Source organism: Equus asinus, chromosome 14 (assembly GCF_041296235.1).
Source record: "Equus asinus isolate D_3611 breed Donkey chromosome 14, EquAss-T2T_v2, whole genome shotgun sequence".
Classification (NCBI taxonomy): Eukaryota; Metazoa; Chordata; class Mammalia; order Perissodactyla; family Equidae; genus Equus; species Equus asinus.
The window spans coordinates 42,310,082-42,327,944 of NC_091803.1; the positions used below are offsets into that span (position 1 = coordinate 42,310,082).

General features: G+C 52.6%; 1 protein-coding gene across 2 annotated transcripts in view; it reads left to right on the forward strand.

The window, feature by feature from the left end:
* The first annotated feature begins 7,201 nt into the window (after positions 1–7,201).
* USP7 (ubiquitin specific peptidase 7) overlaps positions 7,202–17,863 on the forward strand; it is a 61,988-nt gene continuing 51,326 nt past the window's right edge. The window contains exon 1 of one of the 2 annotated variants that reach the window (XM_044746446.2): positions 7,202–7,435. In XM_044746446.2, the coding sequence (XP_044602381.1) occupies positions 7,354–7,435 (82 nt within the window). In that variant the 5' untranslated portion in view covers positions 7,202–7,353. The remainder of the gene's footprint in view (positions 7,436–17,863) is intronic. The other variant, XM_014849947.3, reaches the window with a different exon arrangement.

Here is a 17,863-nt window from a genome sequence, read left to right on the forward strand (position 1 = left end):
ACACTTGAGTTGTCTCCAGCTTTTGGGGATTGTGAATAAAGCAGCTACGAACACTTGGGTACAAGTTTTTGTTGGAGATTGCCTTTTGAATTTTGTTGGCTATATACTCAGGAGTGGCATAGCTGGGTCACTCTTTTCTAATTATTCTATGTTTAACTTATATTAAGAAACCTTTCTCCTGCTATTTATTACCTCTGAGACCCTGAGGACCGTCCTTCCCTGTGCCTTGGCTTCCTCCCCTGTAAAGAGGGATGGATGACAGTTTTATTTCACAGGGTGGTTGAGAGGATTAAATGAATGAGTTGACTTCAAGTCCTTGGAATGGTGCCAGGCGTGGGGAAGCACTCAATAAACACAAGGAATTATTATTGCTCTTACCTGGTTGTGAGGATCAAGTAAGATACCACGTAAAGCATGTTACCTGCTCTGTGAGCAGTTACTTACTATTTGGGTTACAGTTCGTGCTGAGAAAATTCTGTCAAGAATGTACTTAACGTGACAAACTTCTAGGCTAAGCTTGGCCAGATCAAAATACAGAATGATTGCCTTTCAAGCGAAGGATGGTTCCTGAAGATGTGTGCTTTTGATTCAAATGCAGCACTGCTGAAAGATGGCCTGTGTCTGTCCTCCAGCCAACGTGGATGAGAAAATAGTGTAAACACAGTCGGGAATTTATGGGATTCCTGACTCATGCTTTGGGTGGGGGAGGGGCAGTTCACATTTGGGGTATGTCTCTTATTTCTATTTTTCTATTGCGGTATATGGACCCAGATTGGCTGGGTTCAAACTTGGGCTTCTTCTCTTTTACTGGCTGTGTGACCTCGAGCCGGTGACTTAACCTGGACACTGCCTCAGTGACCTCATGCGTAAAATGGGGACACCAGGGCCTGCCTCATGGGTTTGTTGTGAGAATTGAATGAGTTAATAACCCACGTGGAGTACTTTAAAAAGAGCTTTAAAAAGCTCACAGTGAGCGCTACTGAACCGCGCACTTCAATTGTTTCTTTCAGAATCACGTAACTGAAAATATCGCATTGTTCCATACTCTAACCCTGTTAAGAGGGTCTGACTGAGAGATGTGGCAATACTTGGATTCATTCTCCTAAAAAAATGAAGAAGAAAAACAGGCGGAAAAGACAGCAGCCTGGGCTGCCTGTGCGCTCACTGGCTCTTATTATTGCAACTTTGTTTTTAAACTTTGAGTCAACAGGTCACACTAGCAAGGCATCTTTTGCAGCTGTTTTTTTTTAAAGAAATAAACAAGACCCCAACATTGACACACACACCTGGCCAGCCATGAGCAGTCGTTCCAGCCAAGAGCTTGTTGCATTAACAGCATTAACATTTTGTCATTGCACAGCCCAGAAGAATGCTGGTCACGTGACTTTAATGGGCCAGCCCGTGGTCGTTTTGGCCATTTACCTAACCTCAGGGAGCCCAGTCCCTGGCACATAGTAGGTGCTCAACCTATGAGCAGTTTTGAGTGAAAGGACGGTGGCTCAGGAACTGACGGCTGGGGTCTCACCTCCTTGCCTCCTGCTCTTTCCATAACGTCTCTTCACAGTGTCTGCACAGTGAAGCATTCAGTGAAGTCTTATCTTTTCGTTTGGTTTCCACAACAGTCCTCCTCATTTCCCTGATAAGAGCCTTGAGTTCAAAGAGGTTAAGTCAGCTTCCCAAGTTCAAGTTTCCAGAACCCTCTATGGAACCTAGATCCTGAAGCCCCTTACTCTCCCAAACCCCTTCCAGCTGCACGACTCTGGCCAAATGCCTCATGTCTAAGCCCAAGTCGTCCTCACTCACCTTGTGGTTGGGGGCGTTAGGTCACCATTCCAGGTATGGATTCTAACTTAGTCATACTGGAAGAAAACATAGCACCTGTCATTCCCATTTCTTCTCTGACACTTCTAAGTTACTTTAGACCCTGACTGACATAGTTTCCAGGTAGATAAATATTTTGTTTCTCAAGAAGAAAAACCAACCGGCTGTTTATGCCAAGTCATGGCACGAACCCCGGGAGCAGCAAAATATGTTTTGCTCCAAGAGTAATGAGAGGGTGGCTCCTCCCTACGCTCGGCTGGCTCTCCCTAATGCCAAGTCTGGCTCTCTAGCCGTTCCTGTCGCCCCGGTTTTGCAGCTCTTCCTGAGGTCCCCAGTGTCTGAACCAGGAGAGGAGTTATGAAATTCTAAAAACTTAGCAATGACGAGAAATGGTGCCCTGAGTCCTGTCGACCTTTGGAGCCCTCCAGGTCCTTTGTGGCATCTTGGCATTAAACGTCCCAAGATGCAGGCATTACTCAGCTGATTGGCTTTCTCTGCAGAGTCCTTCCACACACACTCCTTCTGCGTGCAAATGGGCTTTCCAGCTAATGCAGACATAATTCTGCCCAGGGAAGAAGACAGCAGGCTAACAGAGCCCTCTGGAATAATTGAGGTCCTCTTCAAAGGACACTGGTTCTGCTTTCCTACCGCCTATGGTGGCCTAGAAATGAGCTGTCCACTGACCATCTGCTCCTCCATGAAAGATATGGTCAAAGCAGGAAAGAGCAAAGAGTTTGGACTTTTTCTTTGTCGCATTTGTGACAACATGGACGGACCTTGAGGGTACTGTGCGTGAAATGGGTCAGAGCGAGAAAGTCAAATACCATATGATTTCACTCACAAGTGGAAGATTGAAACAACCAAAGCAACAAACACACACAGATACAAAGATTAGATTGGTGATTACCAAGGGAGAAGCGGGGAGAGCGAAAGGGGTGACAGGGCACACGTGTGTGGTGACGGATGGTAATTAGTAATTAGTCTTTGGGTGGTGAACAGGATGTACTCGATGCAGAAATCAACATATAATGATGTACACCTGAAATTTGTATGATGTTCTAAACCAAGGCTACCTCAATAAAATAAAATCTCAAACGAGGTTAATACATCTTAATGGCAGGACAATGAGTTTGGCAGTGCCAGCCATGTGAAACCTAAACTAACAAAGAAAAAACATGCAAGTACTGTCTTTCCCGCCTTTGTGTCCCAGCCAGCCCTCAGCTCCTAGCAAGCAGTCAGCACACATTAGTTGAGGTGACATCGTTCATTCAGCCTTTAGTGAGCATCTACTCTGTACTAGGCACTGTGCTGGGTGCTGAGGATAGCGCTGTGAAAAAGACAGTATGTCTCCAGTCAAGATGCTCCTAGGACGGGAGGCAAATTATTTACGTGTTTTCGGTTTTTATTGCTGCGAAATAAGTTACCACAAGCTTAGAGGCATAAACGACACCCACGTATGAGCTCATCGGCCTGTGGGTGGGAAGTCCAGGCCGGCTCAAGTGGGTTTTCCTCTTAGGGTTTCACAAGGAGGAAGCCAAGGGCTGGGCTCTCCTCTGACAGCCCTCGCGAAGGACCATCTCATTCAGGCTGTTAGCAGAATTCAGTTCCGAGGTCCCCGTTTTCAGGCTGGTGGCCCGGGCCTGTCCCTGAGCCTGCAGAGGCCACTCTTAGGTCCTTCCATGCGGCCCCCTCCATCTCACTAATGGAGACCCTCCTTTATGTTGAATTCCTCTCATCTTAGTCACCTCTGACTGCCTGCTCTGCCACCAGCCAGAGGAAACTCTGCTTTTTTTTTTTTTTCTTTTCTGAGGAAGATTAGCTCCGAGCTAACATTTGTGCCAATCTTCCTTCCTCTAATTTGTATGTGGGTCGCTGACGAGTGGTATACGTCCACGTCGGGGAACCAAACCCAGGCCACCTGAAGCAGAGGGTGCCAAACTTAACCTCTAGGCCACAAAACTGGCCCCAGGAAACTCTGCTTTTAAAGGGCCCATATGATTAAGTTGGACTCAATTGGTTGATCTCACTTGAACTCAACTGATTAGCAACCTTAATTACATCTGCAAAATCGTTTAGCTAGGTAATATAACACAGTCACAGAAGTAATACATTGGTGGAGAGGCATAGGGGCCGTTTTAGAACTCTACACAGCACGCTATGCAGACAAATAATTGCAGTCATTGTACATACTGGTACAAAGGATGAAAAAATAAACCAGGCACTGGGATGGAGTGACTAGGTGGATGGGTGAGGGGCCGACTTGAGATAGTCTACTTTGCCGGTCCCTCCTTTTATCAGTCTCTCAATATGGCCCATATCTGCTCTCTCACCATCTCCCTAGGTGGCCTCCAGGTTCCCAGCCTGTCTCCACACACCTCTACCTTCAGCTCAGACTCCTGTTGAACTAACTCCTGGCCACCTCCCTATGGATGTGTAACAGGCATCTCAAACGTAATACAGCCAAAAAAAAAAAAAAAAATGAGGAAGCAAACAAACAAAGAGGAACAATAAAATACCCCAAAAACAAAGCGAAAAATATTCACTCTTAATTTTCCTTCCAAAGCTGGGCCTTCCCGAGTCTTCTTCCTCGTGTTAGCAATTGGCAACATCATCCCCCCAGTTGCTAAAGCCAAAAATCTGAGAGCGATTCTTGATTCTTTTTTTTTTTGGAGGAAGATTAGTCCTGAGCTAACATCTGCCACCAATCCTCCTCTTTTTTGCTGAGGAAGACTGGCCCTGAGCTAACATCTGTGCCCATCTTCCTCTACCTTATATGTGGGATGCCTGCCACAGCATAGCTTGACAAATGGTGCACAGGCCCACACCCGGGATCCAAACCAGTGAACCCTGGGCCACTGAAGAGGAACATGAGAACTTAACCACTCAGCCATGGGGCCGGCCCAATTGATGCTTGATTTTTCTCTTTCCCTCCCACCCAACTCCAGTCCATCAGCAAGTCCAGCCAATTCGACCTGCCAACATGCCTAAACCTGTCTTCTTTTCTCCATCTCTACCACCACCCTGGTCCAATCCATCCCATCTCTTGCCTATGAACTTTAGACTATGAACACTGTCCACTATGGTCTTCCTCGCTCATTCCTGTCCTTTGCAAGACACTCTTTTTAAAAATTTTATTTATTGAGATATGACTCATGTACCATTCAACAGTTTTTAGTATATTTGCAGAGTTGTACAACCATAACCAGAATCAAATTTTAGGATATTTTCATCATCCCCCAAAGAATTCCTGTACCTAGTAGCCGTCACTCCCCAAACCTTGAATTAGTTCCTATAGCTTGATTCGCCTGCTCTGCACATTTCATGTAACTGGAATCATATACCGTGTGGTCTTTTGTGTCTGGCTTCTTTCACTGGGCACAATGTTTTCAAGGCTCATCCATGTTGTAGCGTGTACCAGTGCCTCATTCTTTTTTATTGCCAAATAGTGCTTCATTGTATGGGTATACCACACTTAATTTATCCATCATGCAAGGTATTCTTTTTACTCCTGATGATTGCCTGGCTAGTTTTGAACCCAGCCATGAAGATAAGGCTGGCCCGTGTGGGACTGATAGGCACGGATATCACTCCCCGGCACTCCCGCCTTGGCCAGAACCGTCTTTCTGCCCTCCCCCAAGTCTCTAGAGAGCTGGAGAGAAGGATTCCTTTGCATCTGAGAACTGTTCATTAGCATTTGTGAGAATTTGTGTGAATAACAACACCTCTTCAGAATCTGGGATGACCCAGCGGCAGGGATCAATTCCTGATTAAGTAACTCCACCCCTTTTGCCTGCTGCTTGCTTCTTTGGTCTAGCAGGAAATTCACTGGAAGGAAACCTTCAATGGATGCAATGATTGGGGGGGATCCAGTGACATTTCAATCATACATTCACCCAGCAAATATTTATTGAGTACTGGCTGTGTCTCAGGCATTTGGGATACCACAGCGAACAAAACATTCTTTTGTGGGTGGGGAGATGGACAGTAAACAAACTGGAGAAAAACGCCGGGAAGGAGATAAGGAGATGGGACAAGAATCACAATCTCCTGGCCATTTTAGGGCAACTTATATTCTCCCTTGAGACAGTCACTTAGATGCAGAGCTGTGTAGAGACGTACATCCTTTTCCTCAATTCTTATTCCCCCGAACTGTCTTGGTGACCATGGAAAAGTTGCGACCCTAATCACCAGCCTCTCAAGGATGGGAGGACACAGAACGGGACAGGTAGTAGTCGCTGAACACTTGCAGAAATGAGAGAGGCCCCGGGTGAAGGATCTTAGGCAGCCTGGGCTGCGAGGGAGTCAATTAATGCCAAAGGGAAAGCTTTTCGGGTTGGTTTTGGGGGACTAAACTTTTCTGCTTTGGACTCTGGTGAGAAAACAAGCTCTCCCGCGTTAGGTCCTGCGTGGATCAATTATACACCGCTTAAGGGGGGGTGGGAATAATACTAAAAGCAGCAACTGCTCGGTCCGGGCCCCCTTCTAGGCGGTCTCCGGGCACTACGGGCGACTTGCCCGAGGTCACAGGCTGGGGGCAGGTTTTAGCCCCTAGCCCCGGCCGCCACGGGGTCTTTCTGGGGGAGCCGATCGCCGGGAGGCGGCGATTCCGGGGCACTGCGCCCCGAGGGGTGGGGACCGAGGGGGCCTGCGGCGGGCCGGACGTGAGGCAGGGGCAGGGGCAGGCACGGAGGTCGGCGACAGGCCGCCAGGGCCGCGCGGGCCAGAGAGCCAGCCGCCCCGGCCCCGCCTCCCGCTCCGCCCCCGCCCCGCCTCCCGCTCCGCCCCCGCCCCGCCTCCCGCCGCCGCTCCGCCCTCCGGCTCGGCGCCCGCCCGCCCGCTCTCCGCGCCGCTCGCTCGCTCGCTCTCGGCCCCCCATGCGGATGTGACATTTCACGCCGCCGCCATTTTGAGAGCGAGCCGAGCCGAGCTGCCGGGCGCCGCGTCCGCCGCCCGAGCCCCGCCGCCGCCGCCGCCGCCGAGGAGGCCCGAGCGCGGCCGGCTAGCCGCCCGCCCGCCCGCGCCGCAGCCGCCGCCGCGCCCGCCGGCCCCGGCCCCGCAGGCCCGCCGCGCCCGGCCAGGCCGCCCGCCCGCCGCCGCGCCCGGCCCGAGGCGGGGCTGACGCCGCGGCCCCCGCCCGGCCGCCCTCCGCCCCCGGCCGGCCCGCGGCCCCGCGGCCCCGGCCCCGGCCCCGGCGGCGGGAGGCGGGCCCCGCGGCGGCGGCTGCGGCGGCGGCGGCGGCCGCGGCGAGCGAGGAGGCCGCCCGGCCCGGCCCGCCGGCCGCCCGCCCGTCTCGGCGCCGCGATTGGGCGAATCGCGAGCAAGTACGTGCGCGTCTCCCTGCCGCCGCCGCCGCCGCCGCCGCCCGCCGCGGGCCGCCCCGGGGCCGCCGCCGCCGCCGACGACGCGCGGGAGGAGGAGGAGGAGGCCGCCCCGCCGCCGCCGCCGCCGCCGCCGCCCCGGCTCGCCGCCGCCCGCCCTCCGGGCCCGCAGCCCCGGCCCCCGGCCGCAGGCGAGGCCCAGGCCGCGGCCGACATGAACCACCAGCAGCAGCAGCAGCAGCAGCAGAAGGCGGGCGAGCAGCAGCTGAGCGAGCCCGAGGACATGGAGATGGAAGGTGAGGCCCGCGGCCGGCGCGGCGGGGCCGGGGGCGCTCCCATTGTGGCCGCGGAGCCGCGGGCGCACGCGAGGGGCTCGCCATCTTTAAGCAGGCCCGGGCCGCGGGCCTGGCCTGGCCGCCGCGGACCGCCGGGCGAGGCTGCACCGTCATGCCGCGCCCGCGGGCGGGGGGCGGCCGGCGGCCCCCGGCCGGGCTCGGGGGACCGCGCCCCCGCGGCACAGAGCGCCCCGAGGGGTCCGTGGGGGCGCTCGGGCCGCAGGCGTTTGCTCGCGGCGGGCGGCCACCCCGCCGCCCGGGTGGGGAGCGGGCTCCGGGGACCGTCCCCCTTCGCGGGCGTCTCCGGGGCCTGCCTCGACGGGCCCGCGGCCGGCCGGTACGCCCGGGGAGCTCGAGGCCCCCTTGGCCGCGGGGGTCGCGCACACCTGCTCCGGTGCGCTCCCCCGGAGAGCCCACCCGGGCCTGCCGCGTCCCCCCGAGCGCTGGGTGGCCGCGCTTCCAGCGCCGGCTTCGTTCTGCAGCCCCTGCAGGGCCCGCCGATGCGCTCCTCCCTTGCGGCGGCCCTGAGTTCCGAGCCAGGCGCTCCTCGCCTCTCAGTTACCTGGTTTTCGGGGAGTTTGGTACCTGGCTGTGTGCGGGCCGGTCAGCATCCGGCCAGGTGTGTCTTTGAAACTCCGCGAAAGCCCCGCCACCCATGGCTTCCTCCATCCGAATCAAACCTGACTCCAAAGGTAACTTGGTTTTCTGCCCAGGTGGCGGCAGTTTTCCCAGGCGCTGCGCTTTGAGATAATCGAGTCCCGGTTACAAAGGTTTGCTGTAAAGGCACCGGAACGGAAAGGGTCTTTGATTCAGGCAGCTCAAGCAGAGTTGGTGGTTGGCAGGCATCTTTTATTTCCCACGGCCTAAAGTACTTAAAGGGGCAAGGTCGCAGTAGTCTTAAAGGATAGTTTCCTTACTTAGGTTCAGCGGTCGGCCTGGCAGGCATCCATAGGGGGCCACCTCAATGAACCGGGCGTTGAATGTTCTTGTTTTGCTTTTAGCAAGAGATCTTGGGTCGCGTAAATGAATGGAGGCGCTAAGGAAGCTCAGGTGAAGCAGCGTCGGTCCTGTGGGTGGCCGCACAGGTGGGGCCCTGCACACTCGTTGGTGGGAACACTTACCATAACCACCGTGAATGACTGACTGCCAATAATTGGATGTTTGCTGAAAAAAGGGCTTGCCAGATTGCAGAAGGCAAAGTGGCGGAGATGCCTGCAGGAAGTGCTTCCCAGTGGTACTTGGGAAAGCAGTAATGGGGGACAGGAGAGTGGGTCCAGCCATGGGCCTGGCCGGCTATTTCCCTTGGCCCCAGCAAGGCAGTAACTTCCCAGAGCTTGTGTGATTAAACCAGCCAGCTGAAGGACTGCGTTGCTGAGAGAATTTTATATCTGCCTTTTATGCCACACAACTAGAAAGGGCTGCTTTCCAGTTTCTTTTTCAACTGTCACCCGGTCAAGTTAAAAATCCAAATAGTGCTAGCATATAGATTTCCCACGTACCCTGTCTTCCCACTTTTCAAGTGTTTTTGAACACTAGTGTGCATTAATAAACACGGATCTCAGTGAAGAGCATATATTTCTGGTACAGAATTGTGTCCTTGGGGAAATACTCATGTCCACAAGTTCTAAGGACTTTTCTGTAAGACCAGAGAGTATTGAAGAGCAGTGGAAGAATTTTCAGAAATCCCTGCATGCTTTCAAGACTGCTCTTTCCTCATGGAGTTTTATTTTCGTATCAGAGTTTGCCTTGGAAGGGTCGCCCCTAAAATCATTAATCTGAAAATTTGCTAGAATCTCAAACTGGGTGGCAAAGGTTGCAGTTCTTAATGCTGATTCTTAAACTTAACACACTTGTGTCTTTCGAGTGGGACTCTGACCCAGATTCATTATCCAGAAGTACCTTTGAAGGCTTATGGTTTTGGACACCCTGTGAACACCCACAGGTGTGTGGTTTAGAAAACTGGCCGTGTCTTAGGCAGTCTGTTTCAGCCTCCCTGAGCTTTTCCACTCCTAAAATGTGGTGCTAGGTTTAGACATTGTAGTTTAGGATCAGGAAAAGTGAAGGAATTCTTCCTATTAAAAAGCCAGAAGCGTGGGACTTGGTGAGTAGCAACTCTGGTTGGCTTCGAATGCCAGGCTGTGATAGTGACATGCACCTGTTTGGTGTCTTTGCCCCGATTCCAATAGAATCAGCAGCTGGAAACTGTCAGGAGTTCTGAGCAGTTTGGGCAAGAGATGGCTTTGTCAGTGAGGAGCATCCTGCCCACCCTCCTGGGCAGGGTGGTTTCGAAGGAGCCTGGGAGACTGGTTTGGTTGGTTGGCTTTTCCTATCAATAGGTCAATGTTAGTTTGCGCTCCTCCTGCTCCACTTAGGATTCAAGTTGCATTTGCTTTTGACTGAACTCTGCAGAGTCCTTGCATTGCATATCCATCCCCTGGAGAATGGTAATGCTCAGGATTAGTTATTTTTAAAATGTCATCTTCTGAGCATTAGGAAGGTTATGAAGGGTAGAGGGCAGAGAGGGAAAAGATGAGGGCATCTTGGCAGTGCCTTGGGGTCGGGGCCACATGCTGCTTGTAAAGCCTGACTGCAGCCGATCGTGCATTTCGCGTTGGGAGGCAGAAAAAACTGTGGGTGGGGGGGCATTGTTCGGTCCAGCGAGGAATGAATTTGCTTGGCAGTTTATTTATTCGCTGTAACGCAGAGGCAGTGCAGGCCGTGGGGCTGAAGGAGTGACTTGCACAGGCCTCTGCCCTGGGAGTGCTTGGAGAGGTGAGAATCTGGTCTGTGTTATGCCCTGGCGAATCAACAGGAAGTTTTCCCAAGGCCTTGCTTCTGCAAGCTGCAGGCTGGCTAGCACAAATGTAAATACCCTGCTGTTTGTTCCCTGGTGTGGTTCCTCTGCCCGGGTGAGTAGTCTGTTTCAGAGTGTAATCTCTGGGACTCATGGGACGGACGGTCTTGTTAGACTTTTGTACAACGCTCAGACCGCTGCCATCAGGACACCAAGCTGGGAGCAAATCAATGAGTCATCTGTAGTTTCTGAAAAGAATTGATCACTGACTTCTGCGTTTTTGGTTTGGGGGGCAGCAGTGGTCGATTTCTTTTTCTTCCGAACTTGTGTGGGTCCGTGGAGCGTCCGGTTACTTTTCTGCTGAAGCAGGTTCGGGAGTGGACAGCGAGTTCTCTTGCACACAGGCACCAGGTAAACCAAACTTGCGCATTTTGTTGTATCTAAAGCATAAGTTTCCTTGTCACATAGTGGGCTGTTACAAGATAAAAATCAAGTAATGGGAGAATATTGATTTTCCTCTCACATTAGCTTTGGTTGATAAAAGAACTCTTTGTGAAGCTACAAAGCGAATATTAACTCGGAGCACCCGGAAGGATAGAAGAAAGTAGGCCCAACTTGGGAACTTCTGAGCCTGTCAGGGCTCAGGAGGACCGGAAGTCACTCTGCCCAGGCCTCAGCCCTCCTGATCCTTTCAGGCTGCTGATCCTGATTATCTGTAAACAAGTAAAAGATGGATAACAGCATATATGGGGAGAAAGTGTATACTTGTACCTTTGATTTTGTTTTTTGGAATCAGTGTTGTGGAAAGGGGGAAAGAGGCGGTTGGGTTAAAACTCACGCTGGGGCAGTGCGGTGACTGAGAACGGGCCCAGGGCCAGGCCTGAGCTTGAATGTGGACTTTGCCATTTAATTGTTGTGTGACCTCATGCACGTTGCTTAAGCTCTTGGTGCCTCGGTTTCTGCATCCTAGAAAAGGAGGTCAGTCACGTCTTGCCAGCCAGGTTGTTGTGAGGGTGGAAGCATGAGGCCCGTGTAAAGGGCCAGGCCCAGAGTTGGGAGCACAGAGAGGTTCACTCAGTGGTGTTGCTGTGATGGTCACACCTTTGCACCTGTGGAAGGGCTATACTTGGGTTAGGAGTAAAGCAAGGCAGACACCACAGGTGGGGTGAGTTCATTGTCAGTGGTATGCAAAAATGTCCTGTGGCAACTATACCCTAATGTGAATGGGGAAGAAAGCATAACCAGCCTCCATCCAAGCAACACTATTTATGAACTCCTGGGCTCGATGTACCTAAATAGTGTTTAGGTTAATGGTATAGTGTTTTAAGAAGAGCCTAATGGAAAGCAGGGCGCATGCGTGGACTTGGTGCGTTGTGACACTGGTAGTGAAGCTGGGTCCGATTGGTAGCCTTCTCTGCTAAGAGTGTTCTTGTGCTTGCGCTGGTGTTTGAGCATCTAACGATTAATTTGATGAGGTTGGGAGTCAGGTGGTGGCAGTGCAGCCAGGTCACCAAGCCTCCAGACTTTGGGAGTTGGCCTTGAATTCTTCTCTCTGATCCCCACATCCTGTTCGCAAGCCCCTTTGCTTTTCCAGCCGCCACCCCGAAGGAGGCCCCTGTTGCCTCATGCTGGGACTGTGCAATGGCCTTCCTACTGGTCTCTGCTTCCATCCTTCCTGAACCCCACACAGCTACGAAAACAGACTGCCCACAGGACGGCTCTGTCGTGTCACCGCCCTGCAGGAAAGGACTCGAGTGTGCTGCCTTCCCTCTGTGTGGGAAGTCTGCAGCCCAGTCTCGGCCACTGGGGTCCTCAGGATGGCCTCAGTGTCCTGTGTGTGGCCAGCTCCTGGAACACACGTGCCCTGCCGCATGGGCTCTGACTCCGGCTTGCTGTCCACACTTGTACAGGTGGCAGCGGCTTCTCCTTCTGGAATGCAGACAGGACAGATACCCCAGGAAGTGTTCAGAGCCCCTTCAGATGCCACCCTTTCCCTCCTCCTTTCTGGTGGCCACAGCTACTTGGCCTTGCCTAAGCGCCGAGTAAACCTGTGTCCTCGTCCTCCCTGTGGGGCCTCCGCTTGTGTGCCCGTCTTCCTCGCTGTTGGATCGTTTGTGCTGAAGGTCACCATCTTCAGTTCCTTTTTTGTTCGGTGTACTTGCGGGAGAGCCTCCTTCAGGAAACAGCAGTTCGAAGGCTGAACGGTAGGCCCGGAGATGGCTGGCTGGCAAGGTGGCGTGTGAAAGGCTGCTGAAGCCATAAACCCATGCTGCTCTCACAGCTGCTAATTCAGTTTTATTGTTTTTAACGTAAGTTGCTTGAAGTGGCATTCTTGATCCTCTTGGAAGGAAAAGCTTGATGGGCCTTCATAAATTACTGAGGGTTTCTTTTGAGTAGTTGAGAGTTTTTGTTATTGTTTCTGGGTTTTTGGATGAGCTCTGTGTACCTGGCTGCTTCTGCTTGATTTCCAAGGCAAAGAAATTGTACTCTGGAGCCCGAGAGTAGTAACAAGGTATTTCTTGACGTGCACTGTGACAGAGTTAAATGTGAAATGTCACCTGCTTCATAAACTTCTTGTTCTGAACTAATTTGGACTTAGGAAAGTTGGAGGAAGCAGGATTTTAAGTGTCATGCGTAGGCAAGAAAGTCAGTTATGCCATTCTTCTAGTAAGTTAACACATGCCTTGGCTAATGAGAAGTGAGGCGTGTTGAAATGCTCCTGAAGAGGTGCGAGCCCGCTTTTGAAGGCTGCCAACTTAACCTTGGAGGCTGGGGGTGGAGGCGATTAGAAAGTTTCTTCTGTGGGGAAAGACACCGACCCGAATGCTTCTGGAATTGGTGAAGACACTGCTGAGTGTGAGACTAGCAGGAACTGCAGAATGGAGAGGGGAGAGGGGCCTCTGGGATGGGAGGACACACCCTGAGAAGATGTGCCCTTGTCCACGTTGTGGGGTTGACACGAGCTGGGAAGCGGAGGCCACACGGGCTTGCAGGACGGGACGGCTCCTTGCCTGGTGCAGGCCGAGCCCTCCCGGGCGGTGCGTGTGCTGCCTGGTAGCCAGTTCGGTTCTCAGGTCAACACTTGAGGTGTGGAGACCGCCGTTGTGAGGTCACAGCTGTTAATATTCACAGGGGTGCCCAGGTGTCCTGTCAAGGAGCTCCCGTGATCTGATTGACAGGAGCTTTATCTCACTAAATGGCTCAACTGTGAGTGTTGTCTGCGTCCCTGGGTGGTGGCCCTCCCTTCTTTTTGGGTCATTGAGAATCTCCTGCAGTACAGAGAGGAGGTTCCTGTGTGTGACCACAGCAGTCCGACGTGATGTTCCGGCCTGGCGTAGAATATTCAAAACCCCGGCCTGCCCTCCGTTTCGATTCCGTGCCGGTGACTGCCCTGGTATTCCTGGCATCCTGATGCTGGGAGGGCAGTGTCCTGCGCTAGGTACCAGCCCCGGAATATCGACCAGGGGAAGGTCTGGCTCTCGCAATAGCTTGTTAAACTGGGCTCTGGTGTGGAAGGCGCTTCAGTGAGTGTGTGAGGGTGACCTGCATTGCAGAGTGGGGTCATACCTAGGGAGTAGCCACAGGTGTCCGGGGGTCATCTGACTTCTCTTGGCTCGCCCCACCACCCGGTCCTTCGTACCTTCGGAAAGAGCTGAGGGGGGGCCTTCCCAAGGGAGACCACGTGGTGGTGCTTCACCGTGTAGGCTGCGCAGCCTCCCACTCTTGGCCCTTTCCAGAAAGGCTGACGGGCCATTCACCTCGAGTTGCAAGTGCATTTCATCAATGTGACTTTGGGGAATAAATTATGTTTCAAGGCTCTTAATTGACTGTGCAAGTCCTGTTTTAAAACAAGCACATGTAACACTCCTGAACGTGTTTACACGCTCACACAGTCCAGCTCTTCTTTTTGCATAGGGTAGGGTGGGTAATTTTTGAAGTGCTTGCTTCTTCCAGTTGATAATGTATATCATCTTGGAGGAGAAATTAATTCAATCAAGTAAATCGTGTGTGGTTAAAAACATTCCACCTTCTTCTTTTATAACCATCATAGAATTCTCCCCAAATATTCTCAGCCTTTTCTCTTCTATCTTTAGCTTGTAAGGACTAAGGGGGTGAACAGATAGGGGCTGGAATGCTTGCCCTGCCCTGCAGAGTGCCCTCAGAGGCAGCTGGGGCAGTGAGGGTCGCTGCGGCCTCTTTGGGAGTGCGCCCCAGCCTTGGGGCTGTCCCTCCCTCAAGTCTGTGGCACGCTCGTGGCCGAGGGGCTGCTGCTGCTCCTGCCTGGTGTGGTATCCCCCCTGCCCTGGCCAGAAGGAGCCCTTATTTCTCTGAAGCTCTCCAGGTCACCTGTTGGTACTGATGAGAACAAAGGGGCGGTTTTCCTGCTGAGACCCGTCTTAGGGCACGGGGAGATGACGTGGGGGGTAAGCTGACTCAGGGTTTAGCCCTGTGCTGTGCAGTGTGGTAGCCATTCGCCACGTGGTGGTGATTTCAGCTTGACAATGAAAAACCCTGTTCCTCAACTAACGAGCCACATTTCAAGCGTTCGGTAGCCACACATGCTGGTGGCCGCCCCATTGGGTAGTGCAGAACACTTCCATCAACGCAGTAAGTGTCAGTGGCCAGCGCTGGCCTAAACAGTTGGATCCTTGGCTGGAATGTGTTTCTGGTAGTGTTAGTGTCACATTGAACGTTGGAAAGATACAGTGTGTACTGGAAAAGCCAAATTAAAATGAGTAAAACCATTAGAAACTTGTGGATAAATAACTCTTGGGCAAACCCTAAAGAGCAGGGCTTCTCCAGTTAATTTGTGGTGAAGAACCAGTTTTTTAAAAAATTTCCAGTCCATCGTGGACAGTTGCTAAACTATATCTTAGAGAAATACATTGCAAACAAATTATTTAAGTGAAATCAAATAGATGTACAAAATAAAGCCCCAGTTTATTATTAGAGTCAACAAATGTAAAGTTACCACTTAGCACTTAGAATGAACACACATGGGGAAAAACTGCGGAAACCAGAGTGTGCATTGAAAGTGTGTATGTGGGCTGTTAGTGTAAAGAAACGCTATTACACTGTAACGTTGTCAGTCCACCTTGGTAACTAAACAGAATTTTGTGTGTAATAGCAGTTCCTGTGTGAAGAGCCTGTATGCAACCCTTTGGCTGAGTCGGCATATGTGAATAGCTTTTGAAAGAACAATCTTGCCCTCTCCTAGGACGGATGGCATTCCTGCTGCCCGGAGAGGATGGTGTTTATCCCACCCGTTCCTCTGTTATCAGTACTCCTGAGGATCCAGTGCCCCAGAGGTGTACCGATGACAAGAGGTTTTTAAAGCAGTTTTCCAGAGCTTATCTGTAGAAAGCTTCAACTATATCCCATAAACTTACAGCTAAATTATCTTTTATTAAAGGAAGTGGATTCTGGGTTGTATCTGCTTTTGGGTTGCAGTTAACACTCTAACCCTAAAATCTGCCAAGCTGTCACGTGGTCCTCTGTGACGTGTGGCACACCACGCCAGCTCGCCAGCACCTGCATGAGCCCCTGCTTGGGTGTTGCAGGAAAGTCTGGTTGCTGGGAAGTCTCCACACTTGTTCTTCATCTTGGTTAGTTCCACGGAGGGGCACCTGTTGGCAGATTCCGCACGGGGCATCTTTGCTCTCGGCTCCGCCCTTTTGTGTGCTTCTCTTGATTTCCACGTGGCCCGGGGATCATGGTCTGCTCCTGGCTCTGTTGCACCCCGGTGGTGCAGAGCTGTCCTTGCTGTGCGCTCGCAGAGCCTGCTGCGGGGCTTCTGTTGACAGACGGACATTTATGAAACCCCTCCCAACGTGGCAGGAACGGTGCTGGCCGCCCTGCTGGACTGGACATCCTCATGGGGTGAGGGTGCCTGGCACACGTGCAGGGGAGGGCCTCGGTGAAGCTCTCTGATGAAATGGTGAGGGGGACGTGGCTGTGCCACAAAGGAAAGACAGGGCTGGCCTGCGATGGGGAAGGGCTGGGCAGCTGAGGTTTCATGGGGAGGGGACACCGCTGAGTTTGGAAGGAGGGAGGGTCTGGAGTGGTGAGAGGCAGGAGGTGTGGAATAGCACGATGGGATCGGGTCTGCACATCTCTGTCCTGAGGGCTTTCAGATCTAGGCAGAATAACGGCCCCCAAAGATGTCTGTGTCCCAGTCCTCGGAGCCTGGGACTGTGTGACCAAATGTGACAGAGGGCCCTCACAGATGCGATGAAGTTAAGGACCCCTAGATGGGGAGATTGTACAGCGTGATCCCGGTGGGCTCCTTCCGCCTGAAAGGATGGAGGTGGGAGTGTCAGAGTGGCGTGGTGTGAGAAGGACATTGCTGCCTTTGAACATGGAAAGGGAGCCAAGGAAAGTGGGCGGGATCTAGAAGCTGGAAAAGGCAAGAAGATTCTCCCCTCCAGGGTCTGAAAGGAACACAACCTTTCTGACACCTCGATTTTAGCCCAGTGAGACCTGTTTTCAGACTTCTGACCTCCAAAACTGTAAAGAATAAATGTGTTGTTTAAGCCACTAAGTTTGTGGTGATTTGTTCAGCACTTGGAAACTAATACAGGCTCCAAGGAGTGGGGGTAAGAAGCAGCACTTGGGTGCCCAGTAAATGGAGCTGGCCTTGAACCCTAGAGAGCTGCGAAGAGGCTTGACGAGTGTGGCCACTCACCCTCACTGAGGACTCCTTACTGTGTGCCAGGCCCTGTGGTGTGAGGCTGTCCCTGTGTTAACTCACTTGCTCCTTACTGCAACCCTGAAAGCGCCGTGTCCTCATCCCCACGTTAGAGCAGAGCAAAACGAGACTCTGAGCGAGTTCACTAACTTCCTCAGGTCAGCGACGGGCTTTGAACCCATGCAGTGCGGCCTCACAGCCATTTGCGATCCATCGTAGCCAGTAGGCACCATTGGTCATAAAAGTAGTGGTGACTGCTTTGTAATTTAAACACCCCTGCTGCCTTCTCCCACGTTTCTTAGCTCACCGCCCCACAGTGTAAGCTGCAGTGGGGCTTCCAAGTCTGAACGTTTTGATGTGGTTCACCGCGTACTTTGAATATAGAATGTAACTCACTGCCCGCGTCAGCTGGGGCCACCTGGACAGTTCAGCTAGTGGAATATGGGGGCATGAGAAGCCAACTAGTATATATTTTTAAAAGTAGATGCCCCCCCCTCCTTCGAGAAGCCCAGTGACTGAATCAGGCCTTCAGTAACATGTTATAATAAGATCCTGAGCTGAAATGAATCATCCCTAACGCACACCATTTGGGGCTCGGGGGATATGGAGAGATTTAAATTTGAGAAGGCTTGTCAGCTGGGGCTCCGGGCACAGTGGGCTGCATTTCAGAATACCCAGTTCTGCAGCCTGCAGGGTTAGCTGCTAAGGCACCTTGAACCGAAGTGCAGACCTCGGCCGCTCAGGCCCGCCGGCATCCTGGCCCCCCGACACTGCCCTACGGAGGAGCAGACTGGGGCTCCTCCGAGCACCTCCATGAGGATGGCCCGAACTTGGCGGCCCCCCGCTGCTCCCCGGGCCGTGTCCTGTTGTGAAGCCCTGACCAGCTGTGTTTGTGTCCTCCCTGTCG